This window comes from Drosophila innubila, chromosome X (genome assembly GCF_004354385.1).
Source record: "Drosophila innubila isolate TH190305 chromosome X, UK_Dinn_1.0, whole genome shotgun sequence".
In the NCBI taxonomy this organism is placed as follows: domain Eukaryota; kingdom Metazoa; phylum Arthropoda; class Insecta; order Diptera; family Drosophilidae; genus Drosophila; species Drosophila innubila.
The window spans coordinates 30,501,780-30,522,518 of NC_047626.1; the positions used below are offsets into that span (position 1 = coordinate 30,501,780).

Sequence of the window (20,739 nt, forward strand, 5' to 3'; positions counted from 1 at the left end):
ATCTTATACTGGCTGCATCATTGTCGAAGGTGCGAAAAAATGATGCAAGTGTTTACATTGAAGTCGCATCATTCAGAACTGCTGTCAGTGTCAAAAACAATTCGGGACGTAAACAAAACAAAAACTCCTAAAAATGATATAGATCCAAAGTGAGCGAAACGGTGCATTCGGTTATTACAATGCCTTTACCAATATGATAATGGAGCTCGTAAAGAAAGAATAAAATGTGGACGAAAGGATTGAAGGCTTGTAAAGAACGCTTTATGCGGGAGTTGCCGCAGAGGTTCTTACCAAAGTCAGGAATCAGCTATGCTTGGATTTCACTGAGGGAGAAAGTATGCGCAAATTATAAGAGATTCGATATCTTTCCATTTATAAGTTTTTATTTTTTTTGACATGTCTTAAAATTGATTTTGTCAGGATCTACTCTTTATCCACAGCGCCTCGATTTCAAGCAGTTTCTACTAGGCTCTCGGCAGTAATTGTTCGTCCCCTTCAAATGCTCTAAAACTCGGCCTGCGAAGTCAACGTTTGTCTTTTTTGTGCCGACGTTGATGAATATCTGGCCTCGTCAATACAGAGATAGGATGGTGTGTGAATTAGCACATAAATAAAAATTGTTATTAAATATAATTTAAATTATTGTTACGTGTATTTATTACTTACTTGTAATTTTTTATGTGTGAGCCAGAATGTTCACGGACCTTGAGTACTCTTTGGTGCTTCGTTTTACTTCTTTTTCTATTTTTTCAAATATGTTTTTTCTTCAAATTATTTTTGTTTTACCGGCATGAAGTTTTCTGTTGTTCATCGACTCTTTCGATTTTTGTCACGAAAAAGTACTACATTTCTATGAAATATTAGTCGAATACGGTCACACTTTCGGAACATTCGTCGCATCTTGACAAATGTGACTCTTCTTCTATCCACAGGTTTCTTATGGGAATATTCAGGCACCTTCGAAATGATGCGATATCATCAATGATGCGGTCAGTATAAATTGGGTATAGCGCTACGTTCCCACTCAAACTGCATTCAGTATTGTAGCCTATTGGGTCAAATGCTTTATTTCTCCCCAAACACTTCTAGTGTGAGCTTGTGGTGAAATTATATTACATTCCAATGTGATAAATAATAAATTGTTTAAACAATATTGGCAATAGTTTATTATGCAAATTATAAAAATCCCAATATATATCCCTTATATCCCTTATATATATAAGGAGGATTCATAACACAGATTAAGATTAGATTTAAATTTTGCCGATCAGCTGTGCACTGCTGACTAAAGCATAGTATCCAGCAGGACCGGAAATAAAAATTCCTGTCAAACTTCATATAAAAAAAACTTTGGCAGAAATTTGTTGTTTTCGTTTCATGTGTAAGGGCCTGGTTACACTTAGAGCAAAACGACCGCGGAATCAAAAACTTCATACAAAACAAACGGTAAAAAGAAAATTTTACGATTTGCAGTTTGATATTTGGTTCACACTTCTCGCTACGTAACGCTACGTACCGGCATAACGTTGTGTTAACTATAACGTGGCACTGTTAAAGCCACTCTTCGCAATTACGTATTGGTAATAGGTTTCAAACCTATTTTCGTCAGTCAAAAATGAAAAAAATGAGCGCGCCAATTAAGAGCACAACAAGAAAGCGTTGTTTTGATGATTTTGGAAAAGTGGATAAGGTGCAGCTTATAAATGCCGATAAAATGAAGAGCGCAGATATGAATAAACACAAAAAAATTAAGTAAAACTTTCTTCAATGGCATTAAAATTAAAATAAAATTTTGAAAATAAGTGTGTGTGACCAAAATTCACCAAGTATTTTCAGTGCTACAAAGCAAAATTCTAAGAAAAAACCCAATTTTCGTATCGATATAACAAAAATGTAACCCGAAAAGCACGTAATAACAGCTGATTAAAATTATTTAAATGGTAGGTACTCACTAATGTTTGGGAGGAGCGAAAGAAAATTATGCTGAAGAATATTGGGTCAATCTATAAAAATTGAATCGAAATGCTTTTATCATTCAAGTCATATAGGATCGGATACTTCACCACTTCTTTTATCAACTTTGTCTTAGCATCTGTTGTAAAAAAGTCCAAGCGTCCTCTTTTCACTTTTAATTCAGCCATTTTTAATTCAATGTATTTTCCCCTGTGTTCACAACAAACAGCTGATATTTATCTAATGGCTGTCCAAATAACGAGCACGCCATAAATTTGTTCAGTCGACAGAGATATATCAGATGTTGCCTACGGTGTTGAAAAACTCCACACCTTATTTGGCAGCTCATTGTTGCCTTTTCTGAGTACCGCACCAGAACTTAAGCGAGATAATTATCTTTCGTTTCGCCACTGCTTTTTTATATGGAGTTTATCCCAGCGAACGGAATTTTCTTGATATAAGTACCTACCTTAACCCTCTAAAACTAACTTCTAAAATATTGAGCAAAACTTAGTCTAATAATTCTGAATAGTCTGAATTCAAAAACGATCTCAGAATCTTTGTAGAAGATATCGTTTAAGCTGAGTATGTACATTAGATTTGAAACTAGCGAAGGAAAATTGCTCAATATTTATCTGTTGGCGAGCGAAAGCAGTGTCTTTCGTTTCGCCACTGCTTTTTTATATGGAGTTTATCCCAGCGAACGGAATTTTCTTGATATAAGTACCTACCTTAACCCTCTAAAACTAACTTCTAAAATATTGAGCAAAACTTAGTCTAATAATTCTGAATAGTCTGAATTCAAAAACGATCTCAGAATCTTTGTAGAAGATATCGTTTAAGCTGAGTATGTACATTAGATTTGAAACTAGCGAAGGAAAATTGCTCAATATTTATCTGTTGGCGAGCGAAAGCAGTGTTGCATAATCAATACAAAAAAAAACCCAAAATTTGAATGGTAACTCTGTTACGTCAGCTGTGTTTTGTTTACCTTTTTAAAAACGCACAACTGATTAATTTACATTAAAGGGGCATAGGGAATGGAAAATAAAAAAAGTTAAGGATATTTAGTGTGTTGTTATTCAAGTAGGAAGAATTTGCAAAGCAACATAAAAGTTATGTGTGTATTTTTCTATTTTAATATTAAAAATTAATAATTTATATAATTTGGGATGATAGATTGTTTCAGTTTTAGCTAATATTTTTTCAATATTGTCCTGGTTGAAAAACTTCAGACCTCTTTGTTTAGTTTTCAAATTAATAACTGCCATTTTTAGCTTGTTAGGTGCAAAATATTTGAACAATTCCACATATTCGCAGTCCCCCATGCTAAGGCTGGCAGTGTTGAAAAACGATAATTGCTTGATCTGGCAACTCTGTGTTATCCGTTCTCCGAACAAATCATCTAATACCATGGATTAATTTTATCTAGCTAATTGAGCAACTGTTTTTATTATTTGAATTTAACATTTAGCGCATAGCTTTAATCTTATAGCCATACCTAGCTTTACCTGTAGGGTGACAAAATGTAAAAAAATTTCAACGTTTTTAGTGATAATATGCTCAGTTTCAATATTTTCACACATATGATATTTAATTTGATTAGTAATTCAACGTATCTTTCACGAAAAAAAAGCTAAGTTAAATTGATCGATTATTTTTTAAATTGTATTAATTAAAAAAACTCACGTGTATGTAACGTTAAAAAAAATAATTTGACATGTGCAAGTCCAAAAAAAGTACCGTTAAAAGCGTCTGAGAGAATTAAAGCATTTGCAATTGATTAGCTGTATTTATAAGCAAAATAATTGGGGTATTCCTAAAACAGATTCATATATGGCTTCGATTTGGCTTAAGCAAATCTGATTCAGTTTTAGGAACGACCCCATATTGCACACCGATTTTATATTGAATTCGAGAGTTAAGAAATGGCGCGAAACTACAAGTTGAGAAGGGAAGGTGTGAAAACTATTTTTTTAAGACCTTTTAATAATAGTTTCCTTGCAGAATAGTATAATAGTATAATACTAGTCGTTTATAATGCGTTAGCTGCAATTCATAAATTATCATCTCCTTTTTAATCTTTGTCTTGCTAACCTATTTTCGAGCATTTGCTTTCTTAGCCGTCAAATCTATCTGGGATATCAGTAGTAAATATTCTGCATTTAATATATAGTTTTTTAATTGTTAATTCTTGATATGCAGGAAACTTAAAACATTTTCCATATAAATATCACAACAACATGTAAGAAAACACCAAATGTTGCCAAATAATGTTAGCGAAATGAACGGTCAAACAAAATATCGAAATTAATTAAAAACGAAATCTGCCTCAAATCAGATTTCGTGAAAACTTTATTTTGTCTAGCCACTCACACATATTGTATGGAGCAGCTGTGAACAGCTGATCGGCGAAACCAAATCTGCAGCGAAACCATATCTGAAGGTGTTTTAGGAATATCCCCAATATGGGTTTCTATTAAATTAGCAAATATGCATTTAAACAGATCGATTCTTTTGCCTAGTGCTATCAGTAGGCGTTTATCTTATGTGAGTACTTATTTCAGCTTCGATTATTCGAATTTAATTTATGAATATCGATTAGTTAATATCTCAAACGGATTTTAAATACCATAGCTAAGATTTTTAAATCATATGTAATTTGTATTGTGTTATTATCGTAAGCTTAACTATAGTAGAATTCCAGAAACAGATACGGATTTGGTTTCGATACAGGTTTGATTTCGCCGATCAGCTGTTCAAATCTGCTCCATACAAAATGTGGTGGGCTGCCAGGCAAATTGAAAAATAATACGGAAAGTGGGGTAACCTAACAGATTTTACGAAAGTAGCTTTTAGGCTGATTTCGTTTGGATTTCATTTCGATAATGTGTGAGACCGTTCATTTCGATAACATTATTTGGCCACACTTGGTGTTTGCTTACATTTTGTGGTGATTTTAATTGGGAGAATGTTAAAAGTTTCAAGAACGGATAATTTAATATATATATATATTTCATGCAGAATAATAACTAAAGATGTCCCAGATGGATATGATAGCTTAGAAAGGGCTGTGAGAATTGAGGCTGATGCACGAAAATAGCTTATAAAGACGCACATTAAAAAGGTGCTGATATTGTGTAAAATTGCAGATTAAGCATTATAAACAAATAGTATTGCTCTAATTATTCTGCTCTGCAACCAATTTATTAATAAATAGTCTAAGAAAAACGTTTATAACGCTTTCATTTGTCAATTTGTGTTTTCCTGTCATTTTATTTATTCTCTAAATCAAAATCAAATCAGTGTGCATAAGGGTCATTCCTGAAACTGATTCAGATTAAACTTAAACCAAATCGAAACCAAATCCGAATCTGTTTCAGGAATCCCGCTTATGTACCGTTCACATATCTATATTTGGTATCATCGATATATCGATATATTTTTTTGTGATGATATATATATATGGGCGATATTATTTCTGGCGATAATGTTAATATCAATATAATTTTTTGATATTGTGCGAAATTTTTAGCCGTTGCTTTTGCCGTTGTCGCCAATTTTTTTTTCGTGAAGCATACAAGCAATATTATACTTTGGCGAAATGGAAATTACTGCATTCAAGCCCAAACCGTGTAATAATATATGAAAATTAGTGGAAACACAACTCATTTTAAGTAAAAACATGGCTTATTTGAAGTCGCGCCCAGATATTTATATAAACGATATTATCGATATTTCTTAGTCAAAAATATCAAATATAAATGATATTTTTTCATATCGAAATAGTTTGGATATTGATATTTTTAAAAATATTCAAATACTGTTAATTGGAAAAAATATCGTATTTTTGCACTACCATTAACTGGTCACATTGGTACGTTCCCTAAAATCAAAACGGCTGTGCGTTTCGTGCGCAAAACGATTAAATTGTTTTTTTTTTTTATTTTCTGTTATGTTAACTTTTGCAAATATTTCGCAATTATGTCGCATATGCCTGCGTCATTTGCGGCAGATTAACGAACAGCAGCAGAATTTTACAACTAACAGTCAACAGTTGCTACGGAACAAAGCCAGTTACAACTCAAAGACGTTACCCGATTTGGCCAAGATGTTGAGTCGGTTTTTTGCCATTGACGTGTTTCAGCAACCCGACACTTTTCCGCAGAATGTTTGCGCATTGTGCTACAATGCCGTCGAATATTTTCAACAATTGTGCATCGTAGCCGAGCAAAGCAACGAGATGTTGATGCGCCTGACAATCTCCCTAGACGTTGACGAACCGGAACATCCAATAACAGCCGCAGTTGCAGGCCTGGATGCTGATGCTGATGTTGATGCTGACACACATTTGGTTGGTATATACACATGTTTAAAGTTGAGTCAGCTTGTTTAGGGCTGAGCTAGCATTTTTGCAGTTGCCGCTCGTGAAAGAGGAGCCCGTGGAAGACGAAATTCAGCAGCAGCAACAAGAGTACGACTCAGAGCTCGATAAAGATGCAGATGCAGATGCGGACGATAACACTGAGGATCAGGAGGAAACGAGCATGAACTGTGAAGCAGCAGATACTTCGAGTGTCAACAAACGCAAACTGCTTGCTTGCCAGCAGTGTGGCAAGCAGGTGTATAAGCTACCCTATCTCGAGGCACATATACGCAGCGTGCACGAGGGCCATCCGAAGCCGTTTCTCTGCCGGAACTGCGACAAAGCGTTTACTCGATACGAGCAACTGCGATCGCATATGCGCAACGTGCATCCGACTCTAGCCGCTGCAACAGCAATGACCAACGAGGAACTGGACCTCAAATGTGAACAGTGCGATCGCAAGTATAGTACCAAAAATGCCCTGGGCGAGCATCTGAAGCGACATGCGCAGCAGAAACCGCACATATGTGAGCACTGCGGTGTAGCGAAGGTAACACGAACCGAACTGCTCACACACCTTCGCATCCACAATCCCGACTGGGAGAAGTTCAAGTGCAAGCAATGTCCTCAGCTGTTTCGTCACAAGAGCGCCATCAGTCGGCACGTGCGAGTTGTCCACGAGGGACAGAGGCGATTTCAATGCGGACACTGCCACAAGCGATTTGGAACTCACGCCTCTCAGCTGCGACACGAGCGATTGCACATTGAAACCGCATTTTAATTGATGGACACTAAATATGTGCATATCCCCATTGTACTATATATTTTTATGTTATGTATTCCAAAATATAAAGCTTATACGTAGTTAGTCGATTTAAATGAAATTAAATAAATTGTATCGCCTTTTTAAATACTTATCTGAAGCGTCTCAAACCCATTTCTTTAAAATATGCTTAATTCCCTTATAACCTGTCTAATTATGTGCATATCCCCATTGTATATTTCAATGTTATGTATTTCAAAATATAAAGGTTATCCGTAGTTAGTCGACTTAAATCCAATCGAATTTATTATTATTGTTTATTATTATATATAACAGACTTCAAATTACATTCATTTTAATAGGCTGTAGCAACCTTAAGCTTAACTAGGACTCGTTTTAAATATGTACATTCGCTTAATTAATCTTATGTTAATTTGTTTATGGGTATACATTCTTTTTACATATTTTGCGGTATTGTGTTTGCTTGACATGTTTTATTATATGTATAGTTTTTTTTTTTAGATTTAGTGTACTTATTTTTGCTTTTTGATGTTTTTGGTGCTGGTTGATTTTAGGAAGGAGGTTGTTTGGGATATGTTTCTGTAAGAGAATGCATCTTCTGGGGGAAAATTAAGGTAGTTGGATCTTTGTGTTTGAAATTTGGAGCAGTCAAAGAGAATGTGGATTATTGGTGTGGCATTTTTGTTTGTGATATGTTTGTGGGTAATGAGGGTGTGCCCTAGACGTAGTCGGGCGAATTTTACTAGATTGGGGCGAAGGTGATCTGTGGTAATTTGGTAGGGTGCTTATACGGCGGTGGTGACACTCTAGGAGGTGCCTGAATAAGATTTGGATCCGTCAGTAAAAAGAAATTGGTAGTCCTTCAAAGACTGTTGGAGTTCGATGAATTTGGTTCTGTATATAATCGGTGGAGTGTCTGATGTTATTATATAGTTATATATAGTGTTGAGGAGAGTTTTGGTGTCTTTTTGGATTACAGTATTTTTTTTTTTAGGCGGTTTCTAAGGACGAGTGCCTGGAATTTAGAATAGTCTTAGCGTTTTTGAGAGTTAGGTATTTTATTCTTTCTTCTATTGGCATGGGGTTGGCCTCATGTAGAAGGTTTTTTTTATCGAAGTTGTTCAGAGTGCCCCAAAGGCAAGCCATAGTGCTGCTTTATACGTATATAATGTTTTTAATTTGCTTTAGGTAGATTTGGGAGAGTTCCCATAGAAGTGCAGGCCGAAGTCTATTTGTGAAATTAATATTGAGTTAAGAACGTAGAGAATTATCTTTGTGTTGCAGTTGTATCTATTGCTAGAGACGACTTTCATAATGGTAAGCCTTTTGATATTTGTGTAATTGGGTTGTTATTATGGTTGTTTCATCTGTATTTGTTGTCTATTGCGAGTCCTAGGATCTTCAGTGAGTTGGTGGTTTCTAGTGTGCACAGGTTTGACTGGAGTTAAAAACTGCACTTATTACTTAACAAATAAGTAAAAGGGTATATTGTATTCGTTGGAATGTATGTAACAGGGAGAAGGAGACATCTCCGACCCCATAAAGTGTATATATTCTTGATCAGCATCAACAGCCAAGTCAATATAGCCATGTCCGTCTGTGTGAGCGCCTAGATATCAGAGACAATAAGAGATAGAGATACCAAACTTTCACCCACAGACTCCAAATGCGTTGTACACGCTCCCTTCCGTCCTCGCAAATCGCGAAAAACCGTCTGTTCGTCTGTATAAGGATCTCAGAGACTAAAAAAGATAGAGTAACCAAATTTGGCATTTCTATATGCCCCACGCAGATCAAGTTTGTTTCAAGTTTAAGTTACGCCCACACAAATCGCGAAAAAACACCACACCCACAGTTTTAAAGATAATAGAGTTTTTATGGAAAGTAACGTTATCTATTAAAATGATCTATAATCTGATTTAACCGCAGCAAGATCGGACAAGTAGATCGGGAGTAATAGCTAACCAAAGTTATTATTTCAATACAATCACCTAAAAGTATGCAGTAGTTTTAATTATATAGTAATTTCTACAAAGTACTTTTATATATATTGAAATAAGTAAGTTCGAGCTAGAGACGAAAGCAGCACGAAGGGTGCGATACTTTTAACCAGGCATATGCTTTCTGAGTGTAAATCACAACGTGGTTGTTCAGATGCACGAAATATTTGAGGAAGATGAATTAAACATCTTCGCACTGAATAAGAGACGACTGGATAAGAAGTAAAACTTAAATTTGTGAACTTCTGCTATGGTTTTTTTTAACAAGAAATTTTATGTTTGATTTATGGGATTAAAAAAATTTGTTGCCCCACCCCTCCCTGGAGAAAAGTCTGGCTACAGCCATGAACACACTGGCTGTGGTTCTTGGGTCCAATCTCCTATATATACCCATGATCGACGAGATAAATATGAAATCAAGTCTTTTAAAAAGCTACAATTATTTACTAGGGGATCCCTGAAACAAATTCAGATTTGGTTTTACACTTTTTTTTTGTCAGAAACAAAAATCTCGAAGAATATTGCGTCATGTTTGGAAAATACTGATAATACAATTTGGTCATATTCGAGAAATAATTTTTCTGTGTTGTTTCGCGTGATTATTAAAACAAATATTGTTTCACTTAACTAATTTGGACGAAAAGCACTTTCTCGTTAAAGCCTAGTATCACTAAGCACATACGGTCCGTTTTCTTCAGGTCAATAGTAAATTTCACCAGTGTACTTAATGTTTGGGGTTTTGTGCAGCCACTTTCAGCTGTATGAGGTGGGTTTCCAATAGGTTATTTGCTTAGTGATAGTACTCACCAGAAATTAGACAGAGGGAAAAAAGTGTCATATATTTTAGCGCTGATGATCAAAATTAAGTGTGACCAACGCGACACCAAAAAGTAACCAGATGTTGAGTGGTCAAACTGGTGCGTCAGCTATGCTTTGTTTACATTTTAAAGAGCGCCCATCAGTTGAACGTAATTTTTAATTAAAAAATCTTCTGTACTTCTTCACTTCCTTAATCCATTTTTATAAAATTTTCTTGCATTCACTTTATCTTTCAACATGTCGATATATTGAACGCGCCATATATTTTTACTGTTGACTACAGTGTTGAAAATCGCCCGCTCCTTTTCTGTAAAGTCTTTTTGATGGCTTTGTTGAGTAAAATGTATCTTATTTAATTTATTTTGATCAATCATCATAATATTTTATAAAAGCGATAATATGTGTGAGCCCACAGACTGAAATGAAGAAATTAAATTGATTTTGTTTTAGTTATCTTCTTCGACTACGTTTAAAGTTTGGAATACTTTTTTTTCAAAGCGATTTTAAATCATTTAACTTATTTAAAGATATTTCTAATTCTGTAATAGCATCTGATCTTGGGTTGAAAAACACGAATTTAAAGTTGGTTTGTGGAAAAAAGTTTACCTGAAAGCGCCAGGTGAAAAAGTTGGATGACAGTTTGTAGACGGTCTTAGGTGCTTAAAGGTTTATAGTTGTTTCTGGGCTGCTTTGAAAAAACTCGTGTTTTAATTTAAAGCATTTTTTTTTAAGTAGCTGACCGCAGCAAGCATACATATAATTTATTACCTTTTAATATTTACAACTTATAAATAACTATGTTAGTCACATTTCAATAAATTTAGAAAAATAAGTTTAAAAAAAAAACAAAAGATTAAACCAATAAATTAAAATATTAAATAATAATAAAAAAAAATGTGTTTTCTTGAAAACATTTCTATTGTGCTATAAACAACGGACATCATTGTCTGACCTGGCAACAAATATGTAATCTTAATATATTCAACAAATGTTAATGAATTTATAAAATAAGAAATCAAGGTCAACATGGCCTTCGAAGTTTTCCTTTCATCTTTTTCTCCCCAAAGAAAGCAATCTCCATTTCTGGTGCCGTTTTCATAAACACTCAAGTTGTAAAATACATATTTTATGGCATAAAATATTGTATTATTTTTACTATGTGGAGTATTTAATACTTTTTGAAGATCGAAACTGGCACACAAAAATGGATTACTTTCCTCTTATTTTTTTAGTCTTTCAAGAAAATACATTTGATTTCATCTTTATCTATTATGTGGTCCCTAAATTCTTCCAAATCAATAACGGTGTCCTTAGCTTGATCGCATTGATTGCATCTGTTCATTTTTGGCGAATGAAATCCAATGTTGAAATCGTTTTTGAAAATTTTGCGAAATACTTGTAAAGACAGTGAAGAGTCCAATAGTTCTCGATCTTTTAAATTTTGAATATAACATTTATATAAAGCCGAAACGTTGCCGAATTCTTCGGGCAAATATAATTGATTGCTATTATTGTGGGAGCAGTGCGATGGCACAGCTGGTAATGCCTCGATATAATTTTTCAAAATCGTTACTTTTCCTTCATCTGATTTGTTATGCGCAATTTTCTTTTGCTTTTTAGCATTTGTTGTCCTCGAATTCAGAACAATGCTCCTCATCATTCGTTGTGAAATACTTAAGGTTTTTAAAATAAATTGTTGGCAAACTTTGAAATTCTTTCCGCCAAAATTTATGAAATACTCGTAAGTTAACTGTCGTCTACTGTTTTGCACTCTCCTTCTCTTCACGTCCTTTTCCACAATACAATAGGCCAACCAAGTCTTTTGTTGACTTTTACTCATTCTCCAAAAGTGTTCATTCAGGGCTTGCCGATCTTCTTCACTAAACTTGGAACAATTATTACCGCATTTCTTATTATAACAGGGATTCATTTGGGCAGATCTTGCAATTTGAATTTTTGGAGTTCCGTTGTCTGCCTTTCGCTTTTTGTAACTCCGCTTTCCAACGTAAATCTCTTCTTTAATTGGAACGGGATCTATATCTGTCTCGCTTTCACTATCACTGTAAGGCACAAGTGACATTGCGATAATCTGAAACAAAATATGTACAAATTAGCAACAGAAAACTTGTAACATACACGTACAATAATAACAATAATCAATTTTTACATCAATGTGCTACGTTTTTTATGCAAATATGTATGTGTGTACTATGTACTGTATTTAGTAGAATCATTCACTTCAAAATCTGAAACTACACAAAAGCAAAAATTTACCAAGATTCAACTCAGTGATAAGACCAACGGCACTTTTTCGGTCTCCTTTTATTTCTAATTCGGTCTCTCTTAATCTTGGTTTGAACATTTCCCTCCGATGCACTTGCATACATACATATGTATGTATGTACATATTGAGCCCTATTTGTGAAAATGACGTAAGCACCAAAAAGCAAATGTTACTGGAGAGTTTTTTTTAATTATCGTGTGTCGATTACGTTATAATTTATGTGCCAATATCTCTGTAAATATTAAATTTAATAGTATGGGTGTAGATGCTGTTAGTATTTATGTATAAACAAATTTGCATAAAAAAATACAAATTTCGACAAAATGTCGCCTACGTCATTTTCGCAAACAAGGCTCGATATTTGGTTTTGTGTCGCTTACTTTATTTTTGCGGCCACCAACAAAGTCGCGTGTCGCTTACGTTATAAATAACAGGCCAATATTTCCGTAAAAATATACATACAATTAAAATTTAATATTATGGGTGCAGATGCTGTTGGTATTTATGAACTAATTTGCATAAAAATACAAATTTCGGCAGTGTCGCTTACATCATTTTCGTAAATGGGGCTCGATATGAATATGTATATCGATATATTTATCGATACATGACTTTTGATTTTATGGCAAGATAGACATCGCAAACAGAAACGTAAAGCAATTTATAAATATTATTATTTTTAATAGAATACAATTTTTAAAAACAGTTTTACAAAATCATGCGAATTTTCACAAGGCAACTTGTCAAGCTCAACAGTTTGGCAACTTGCTGGCTACAAAATCGTGCACAGTGCAATTTTGCAAACATCGTTATGCGGCAAGAACAACAATTACAACAACATCAAAATAAACAAGGGAAAGCGTTTTGTCATTGCAGAAACAACAGCATGATAAAATATTTAAATCAAATCGAGGCGATCAATGTGGACCAGGAACTCTTCAATGAATACAAATTTAGTGTGGATCAGCTTATGGAGCTAGCCGGACTCAGTTGCGCTCACGCCGTAACGAAATGCTTTCCTGCTGATCGCTTTTCCCGTGTCCTCGTTTGTTGCGGTCCCGGTAACAATGGCGGCGACGGACTGGTCTGTGCCCGCCACTTGGCTCTTTTGGGATACAAGCCGACCATTTATTATCCAAAGCCAACTCCAAAACCACTCTATGAGAATCTAACACATCAGTGTAAACAAATGGAGATTAGGGACATTGTCGATTGCCCCACCGTGGAGACGGCTGTCAATAGTTACGATATAATTGTAGATGCTCTGTTCGGCTTTAGTTTTAAGCCACCTGTACGGGCCGACTTTGTGTCCGTCGTGGAGCTGTTGCAGCAGACAAAACTCCCTATTGCCAGGTAATCCGTGGTATCCATGTAGAACAAAATATCCTATTATACAGATCATGTATCTTTCTTATTATTTGTTTTTTTTACAGTGTAGATATACCAAGCGGTTGGGATGTGGAGAAGGGCAAACTCCAAGATTGTGACCTGCAGCCCACTCTGCTCATCTCACTCACTGCACCAAAGCTATGCGCCAAACACTTTAATGGTAAATATCACTATCTAGGTGGACGCTTTGTGCCGCCAGCACTTGAACGCAAATACGAGCTAAATCTACCCGCCTATCCTGGCAATGAACTGTGCGTCGAATTGTAATAAAAACATTCTATAAATTTATGGCTGCTATCCAAAAATGTGTGATGTATGTAATACAAAAATACAAACAAATTTACTAGAATAACTCGATTATAATCAATATAATAATCTCCAGAAGCCGAGTTGCTATAGGACTCCAGATATGTCGAAATGATCCGGAAAACTGGTTGAGCTCCTTCGAATTGAATGTACCGACCTAAATGTATACCTATAAATTATAAAAACTGATGTGGGATTCAACTATCCGTTGTTTTCTATCATTCTTGTAATTTCGCACACCTGATTTTCGACTTAAAGACCCAAATGGAGTATAACAGAAATTTCCGCGTCGAAAAGTTTTCTATAAAATAGTTGTCAAATTCTTCTGCTTCTCTTTACGGCACCGTTGTTTTCATATGGAGTTTAGAACTACTACAATGCTTTCTAGTGTACACCATCCGGGGTTTCACACAACGCAGTTGATATTATGAAAGATAAGGACATAAAAGGATAGGCATTATTATTGGAGTTTAAAAGCTTAATATGAATACTATTTGAATTAATATGTATATGTATAAATTAATATGTAAAAATAATATCAGGGGTGCCACAGAAAGCGAAACCAACTAAAAATCTCTTAAAACTCCAAACATTTTTGGTAGATTTTCGGTTGTTTTCGTTTTCTGTGGCACCCCTGTCTAACGATTTTCTTGATCGAATCAAGTTTTCACTTAAGCTGCTCTTATTATTCCGCACACGTCTGTATGTTATGTTATCAATTGATTTTTTTCATAAATATACTTTCAAGGAGAGTAAATTAGAACAATTTTGACAAGACCTTAGTCTCAGAGACTTTAAGAGATAAAGCAACCAAATTACACACAAAGACTTCTATGAATCCAAAATTAGAATTTACGCCAGTAATTGGACTAAATACTATCTAATATATAAAAAAAATTATTAAAGTCTGATTTTCAATTGATGTCAGCCGAAATTTAAAATAAATTCCTATACACATTTGGTTCAATTTGCTTAATATTGGACAAGACGAATTATCCTTCTTAAAAGTGTCCAACATACTAGTTGCGTGGTACATTTTAGAAAAGTTGCCAGTGCTGATTACCAAGTCAATCAATTATTAAATTGTACATTACCAAAGTTGATCACTGTTTGTACTAACTAGACATCACAATTTTCAACCCAGTAGGATAAAATTGACTAGTTTGTCATTTAGTGGAAATCTGGATGAAAGATTTCATAAATCTAAATACTTGTTTTATAACAAAATATTAGCATAAAATGCAAGACTTGATATTGCAGTTAACGTTTTATTCATCAGAATAATAATAAACGTAACATGCTATTCATTATTTATACAAGCGATTGTAATTTTTGCGTCTGCGATCCTCCTCAAAGTTGTTGTTGCGTGCCCACTCCTTCAAGTTGCCCTTGGAACGGAGCATTGCCGATTTCGAGTCCACATCACGCATCACAAAAGGCGAGAAGCCGGCAATGTAATCATCATTAAGGGCATTTGTCTTTGTTTTGGCAACGCGTGAGGGCATCTGTCGAGGCATTGGCTGATCCTCAAACAGTATGGGATTGCGCGAATGCTTGCCGCCATGGAAGCGTGGCAGGCTTTGGTTCTTATACTTGGACGTCAGGGGGCGTCGTGTGTTTATATGTATCACTTGTTTGCCGTTCTCATCCAGGCTGACCGCCACACGCTTAAGCGTTTTATTGCCGCAATTGGGACAGAAGACCTTGGTCATAATGCTTGTCGTCCTAAAGCAAGCATAACAACGCAATATGTAGGTGCGCAACTGTTTAATAATGCGTCCATTGAGTGCGGCTAGTTGAAGATTCAGCTGCTTGAGCACATTCTGCAGCGCATAATCTGTTGTCATACATGCCACTGGCGGAATCAGGTCTGTCTCCACTTTGCCCTCCAGCGCCTTTTTGGCCTTTTTGATGTTTGAGTGTGTTATCCAGCCATCGTCACCAACCTCGTCATCGTCATTGACATTGACATTGTTTTGATGTTGTGATTCATGCTCATCATCGGATTCGGCTTTCGTTGTAGGCAGTGCAACCAATATATCCGCTGTAGCTTGCTCCTCATCTACAGATGGAGAACATTTAAGTTTCTCAAATAACTTATCTAGTTCCTCCTGAGTCAAATCATCTTCGTCATCATCATAGTCGACAGAAGCATCCTTTTCAGCATCTGCATCTGTTGGTTTCTGTACGTGCTCTCCTCTCAGCTGCGCTTCTATGGCTGCCTTTATATGATCCACATTGTCACTGCCTTTATCTAACTTTGATTCAATATCAGCTTCATCTTCTCCGTTATCGCATTCTTCCTCACTGTCACTGTCATCTTCCTCTTCGTCTTCGTTGCCTTCGGGCATGTACCAGCCAACCAATCGCTTATTGTTGACATCCTGCATTTCCTCAGGTTTCTCCTTCGAGGCTATCACTTGTGATACGACTGGTTCGCTCCGCAGATGCTCCGTACCTAACATATCCGCCTCCAGTTCATATGTGAGAGCAATTACTTTCAAATCGATGCCAGATAAGCTCGCATAGTCGCCCGTCTTCTTGGCAAACTCCACGCAATACTTTACACTTTCTGGACGCGGTTCGCGCACCTGCAGATCAAATGGCAGCACACAGAGACGGCGGATTTGCCTCTTGTTGCGCACCTCAGCCACCACCTCTGGCACGGTGAGCACATTTTCAGCATATTCCTAGATAATGGATATTGTAATGCTTTTAAGTAAATATCTATGATACATGTATAAAAACACTTACGTTCAGTGGTACAGCATTGATGAAAGCAGTTGTATCTGCAATTATATATTTGATTTTTGCATTATTGGTACTCATTATGTTTTAAATGACTTAATAATGTAGAAAAATAGCTTTTTATTTTTGCACGTGTTGTTCACTAAAATTGCTTCCAATTAGAGCAGTGTCGTTTCGATCTGAAGAAGTTCGAGTGAACGGGTTATTGAAATGAACGAGGGAGTTCATTTAGTCATTCAGGAACCATATCATTAATTTTGCAGTTTATGGGGGTATTCCTGAAACACAGAGCAGCTGTGAACAGCTGATCAGCGAAACAAAGTATGTAACAAAACCAAATCTGAATCTCTTTCAGGAATACCGCCAATACTATTTATAAGAAAAAAACTGGTCGGAAAGGCTATAGCCTATAGTTAAGATCCCAAACATAGGGCATAACTGCCGGGAGCGGAGGGGACGTGGCTTAAATTTAAAACAAACTTGATCAGCGTGGCGTATAAAGAAATCTGGCAAGGGCGTACGCAGGGAGTAGGGGGCAACGTATTTTACCTTTAAAATTTTTACATTTAACAGCAATCATTGTTCATTTCTAGGGCATCGACAACGCCATTTTTGTGCTTTAAGGTTGTAAAAAAATTGTAAAACAGTCTTGGATAATAGAGTCGGTCAATTTGTATGGAGTAACAAAAAATTAATTTAATTTCATAAGCTCTATTTTGATTTTAGGCCGATGGTTTATTGGGTAAAACCTTCTTAGAATTCGTTGATTTGACGCAAAAAAAAAAAATGACCCACTCTACTGTAAATTCTTTTTATTAAGGATCTTGTATGCTGAGTGCGCAAGAAAGGCTAGTTTTTGAAATAATTTTAACTTATATAAAGTTTAAAATGACTACAACGACTAATTTAACTACGACGTTATATTGCTCATAGGAATGTGTGTTCTAAAAATTTCTAATAATAACCCAAAAGGTGCTGTTTCTGAAAGTATGCAAGCAATGCTTTAAAATAACAAAAATATTTTGGAGAGGTTAATGTATTTTTTAAAATTGAATGAAATGTTTTTGAATTAATTTGTTAATTATATAAGGCATACCTAAAATAACACATATAACTCGAAAATTTTTAAACAGTTCGTTTAGGCAGGGTTTGTGGTGATATTATAATAAAAAAAATTTTTTTGGCGTCCCCCCTTACCTTAAAGCTGCCTACGCCCTTGATATCTGGTGTGCCAAATTTGGTTACTCCATCTCTTATTATAGTCAATTCACACTGAGCAAAATCTACCATCTACCATAAATTTTTGTTATTGGCCCATAATTTTACCCGTGCCGAAATTTTGTCATTCGCTCCAACATCTATTATCGATGATCCTATCCCATACGTTCCCCATCAGTTTTAGGACGTTTTTTCCGAATGCAACACTGGAAATTTTTCATTCGCTACGAAAATGTTAACAATGTCAACTGAAATGAACGGCAACAAAAGAAGAATAAGAAATTCGAAATGGTCGCGTCATGTAAGTAAATATATGATATAAATTTTATTTGTATAATAATTCGTTTATTTTAATAAAAAGCTACCAACAAATCAACTTCGAAGCGGGTGAAGTGGTCTGTAGAGCTGGACGAGATGGTTGTGGACCTCTGTGGTGAGTGCATTGGAGATTTGAGAGGTACAAGAAAAGCTTCAGTGAGCCGGCTTTAGTGGCACATGGCCAGATGTCCGGACAAAAAAGTGCACATGATAACGACTCCCCGCGACTAACAGACACGAGTATGTATTTGTGATTGAATTTATTATAACCTTTTTTATGTACTCATCACGCAAAAATTGCAGATTTCATTGAATATTTAGAGGACCCCATTGTGTTCGAACCGGACACGTCCAACTGCAGCTCCCAGTTCTCCCGAAGCTAAGCGCAAAAAACAGGACTACCAATCGGAGCTGCTCCAGCAAGGGGCACGAGTCAATCATTTCGCAAAGCGAAGATCTTTGAAGTATCAAAGAGTCGTTACACCGACCTGGCGAGCCGACATCCACAAACATGAATCTGTAGCTAAACAAATTAAAAGAGTATTAAAAAATTAAAATATATTTTGGGGGTTTTATTTACAAACTTACCGGTAATCAGCCATAGCAAAAAGCACAACCGAGTTCAAGCCCTTGTAGTTGTGATGGTCAACTGCGTCTGCTGCTGGTGGCTCTACTTCAATGTGGCATCCATCTAATGAAAGCAATTAAATTATTAACAATTAACTTTTAATGCTTATGTGTTATACTTACCAAACGCACCAAGATACTGGGGCAAAACCTATGGCTTTAAATCTTTGCACACACTCTTCGATTTTTGACTTGGTCAAAAAGTTAGGCGTCACATATTCATCAGTAAACTCCAAGTAAGGGGTATTATTTAAAAAAAAAAAAAAACAGCGCGAGAAGTGCTTTATTTTGGCTAATACTGTATGTATTATGTATACACAAATTTATTTATTTGTATTTTCGGATAATCGCCGGTACTTCCACATCACTTGAGTCATCTCCTCTTCGGCTTGATTAGCAAAAGCTGGGTCCATTTTATTTAATGTATGTTGCCAGTACGAACATATATCGGACAGAGGAGTCTCGTTCGCCCTGCGCTTAAGTTCTATATGCTGTCCGATAATATCGACCAGTACTCCCATCATCTCCTGGGAAGACTTAGTCTGCTCCACCTTACGTTCCAGCTTCTTGCTTGCTTGGCTTGACTTCTTTTTGAATATAAATATGTTATATGAATCATTTTTTTTTGAAATTAGCATTTGGACTTACATAGGAGTATGATGACGATGTGCTTATATTAGCCTCTTGACCATTGTCAAAGTCCACTTGAGCCTCCTCCCAATCAAGGAAATTGTTGCCTTGTAGCTCACTGCTCATCGTACTGCAAGAAAAAGCACAAAAATTGAAATTGTATACCAGTTAGTAATAAATAAGTAATTTCTACCCACCGACTCTGTGGCGATAACTATGGTAGGAAAGCCATGTATGTGGCTATATGCCACTGCACTATGTCATCTGTTTTGGGCTGCTTGCAATGGAAACGGTAGCAATCGTGAAGGATCTTCCACGCTGTCTTGACTTCATTAACTGAAATTAAAATGACCACTTCAGTAATGTTTTACGAGATTGGCAATCAAAGTAAACTTACCGCTTCTGCTGATGTGCTCAGCTACATACTCCCATTCCAACTCCATAAAAATTGCATCGAAATGCTTTTTGTCGGTAAAATCGTAGAGAATCGGGTACTTTTCTACTTCTTTAATTAAATTGATCTTCTCCTCAGTGGTAAAGAGGTCTAAGAGCCCTTTTTTCACTTGCAATTCAGACATGTTCAGTTTGTTTTGTTTTCTTTTGTGAAGACAACAAACAGCTAATATTTCTCTTACGACTGTAAAAATATTGAACACGACAAATAGGGTTGCAAAACGCCGATATTTGAAGTCTAATTGTCAAATTGTAAATTCCTTATTTCAACATTTATATAAACTTTACATAAAATTTGTATGTAAATGTATATAACGTATCGATCATGTTTGTCCGACGACTAGTTGGTTGCAAAGTTTAATTAATAAGGGATTGACGGTTTACAAAGCATATTTCAAATATTATAGTCAATTTACACTGAGGCCGGTAAGCAAAAAGCCTTAGCTTACGGCGAAAGTCGCTTACACTAATGAAAAGGCCGATATTTTGAAGTCTAATTGTCAAATTGTAAATTGCTCATTACTAAATTTATTATAAATTGTACATAAAGTTTGTATTTAAATGTATATAACGGATCCATCATGAATGTCCGACGACTAGTTGAATGCATAATTGAATTAATAAGAAATTGACGGTTTACAAAAAATATTTCAAATATTAACTGGCCTTTTTTTGTGGTGGTAAATCGATTTTTAGTCAATTTTTAGCCAGGGCTGCCAACTTTGGTCAAAAAATCGTCGTTAATGACGCCGTTAATGATACGGGCTTTCCTAAAAGCCTTTATATTTGAACCTAACTGTCCAATTTTTGTATGGTAAGGGCCTAATTAAGGGCTCTATACCGG

General features: G+C 35.7%; 3 protein-coding genes and 1 long non-coding RNA gene across 8 annotated transcripts; 2 read left to right on the plus strand and 2 right to left on the minus strand.

The window, feature by feature from the left end:
* Nucleotides 1–5,840: 5,840 nt before the first annotated feature.
* On the plus strand, nt 5,841–7,235 carry LOC117793778 (zinc finger protein 54). Of its 2 annotated transcripts, none has more exons than XM_034634173.1 (2): nt 5,841–6,307; nt 6,361–7,235. In XM_034634173.1, exon 2 carries the CDS (start codon nt 6,501–6,503, stop codon nt 7,098–7,100), a length of 600 nt encoding a protein of 199 aa, XP_034490064.1. In that variant the 5' UTR covers nt 5,841–6,307; nt 6,361–6,500; the 3' UTR covers nt 7,101–7,235. The 2 variants fall into 2 exon arrangements, with proteins under 2 accessions (XP_034490064.1, XP_034490063.1); XM_034634172.1 differs by having other exon boundaries at nt 6,372–7,235.
* A 3,948-nt stretch (nt 7,236–11,183) lies between these two features.
* On the minus strand, nt 11,184–12,772 carry LOC117782898. The gene is made up of 2 exons (XR_004617337.1): nt 12,587–12,772; nt 11,184–12,011 (listed from the first exon to the last, which is right to left on the minus strand). It is a non-coding gene; the product is annotated as an uncharacterized LOC117782898 (long non-coding RNA).
* LOC117782873 (NAD(P)H-hydrate epimerase) lies at nt 12,335–13,947 on the plus strand. Of its 4 annotated transcripts, none has more exons than XM_034619973.1 (3): nt 12,335–12,354; nt 13,083–13,559; nt 13,640–13,947. In XM_034619973.1, exons 1-3 carry the CDS (start codon nt 12,350–12,352, stop codon nt 13,860–13,862), a joined length of 705 nt encoding a protein of 234 aa, XP_034475864.1. In that variant the 5' UTR covers nt 12,335–12,349; the 3' UTR covers nt 13,863–13,947. The 4 variants fall into 4 exon arrangements, with proteins under 4 accessions (XP_034475864.1, XP_034475873.1, XP_034475878.1 ...); XM_034619982.1 differs by lacking the exon at nt 12,335–12,354 and adding an exon at nt 12,759–12,857; XM_034619987.1 differs by lacking the exon at nt 12,335–12,354 and having other exon boundaries at nt 12,881–13,559; nt 13,645–13,829.
* A 1,198-nt stretch (nt 13,948–15,145) lies between these two features.
* Nucleotides 15,146–16,814, minus strand: LOC117782868 (RNA-binding protein NOB1). The gene is made up of 2 exons (XM_034619951.1): nt 16,656–16,814; nt 15,146–16,591 (listed from the first exon to the last, which is right to left on the minus strand). Exons 1-2 carry the CDS (start codon nt 16,728–16,730, stop codon nt 15,209–15,211), a joined length of 1,458 nt encoding a protein of 485 aa, XP_034475842.1. The 5' UTR covers nt 16,731–16,814; the 3' UTR covers nt 15,146–15,208.
* Between the last annotated feature and the right edge of the window lie 3,925 nt (nt 16,815–20,739).

Coding starts and splice junctions, on each gene's coding strand:
- LOC117793778 (XM_034634172.1), top strand. CDS start 5,909: ATGTTAACTTTTGCAAATATTTCGCAATTATGTCGCATATGCCTGCGT. Junction 6,308..6,371: donor TTGATGCTGACACACATTTG/GTTGGTATATAC, acceptor GCATTTTTGCAG/TTGCCGCTCGTGAAAGAGGA.
- LOC117782873 (XM_034619964.1), top strand. CDS start 12,925: ATGCGAATTTTCACAAGGCAACTTGTCAAGCTCAACAGTTTGGCAACT. Junction 13,560..13,639: donor ACAAAACTCCCTATTGCCAG/GTAATCCGTGGT, acceptor TTTTTTTTACAG/TGTAGATATACCAAGCGGTT.
- LOC117782868 (XM_034619951.1), bottom strand. CDS start 16,730: ATGAGTACCAATAATGCAAAAATCAAATATATAATTGCAGATACAACT. Junction 16,592..16,655: donor TCAATGCTGTACCACTGAAC/GTAAGTGTTTTT, acceptor TCCATTATCTAG/GAATATGCTGAAAATGTGCT.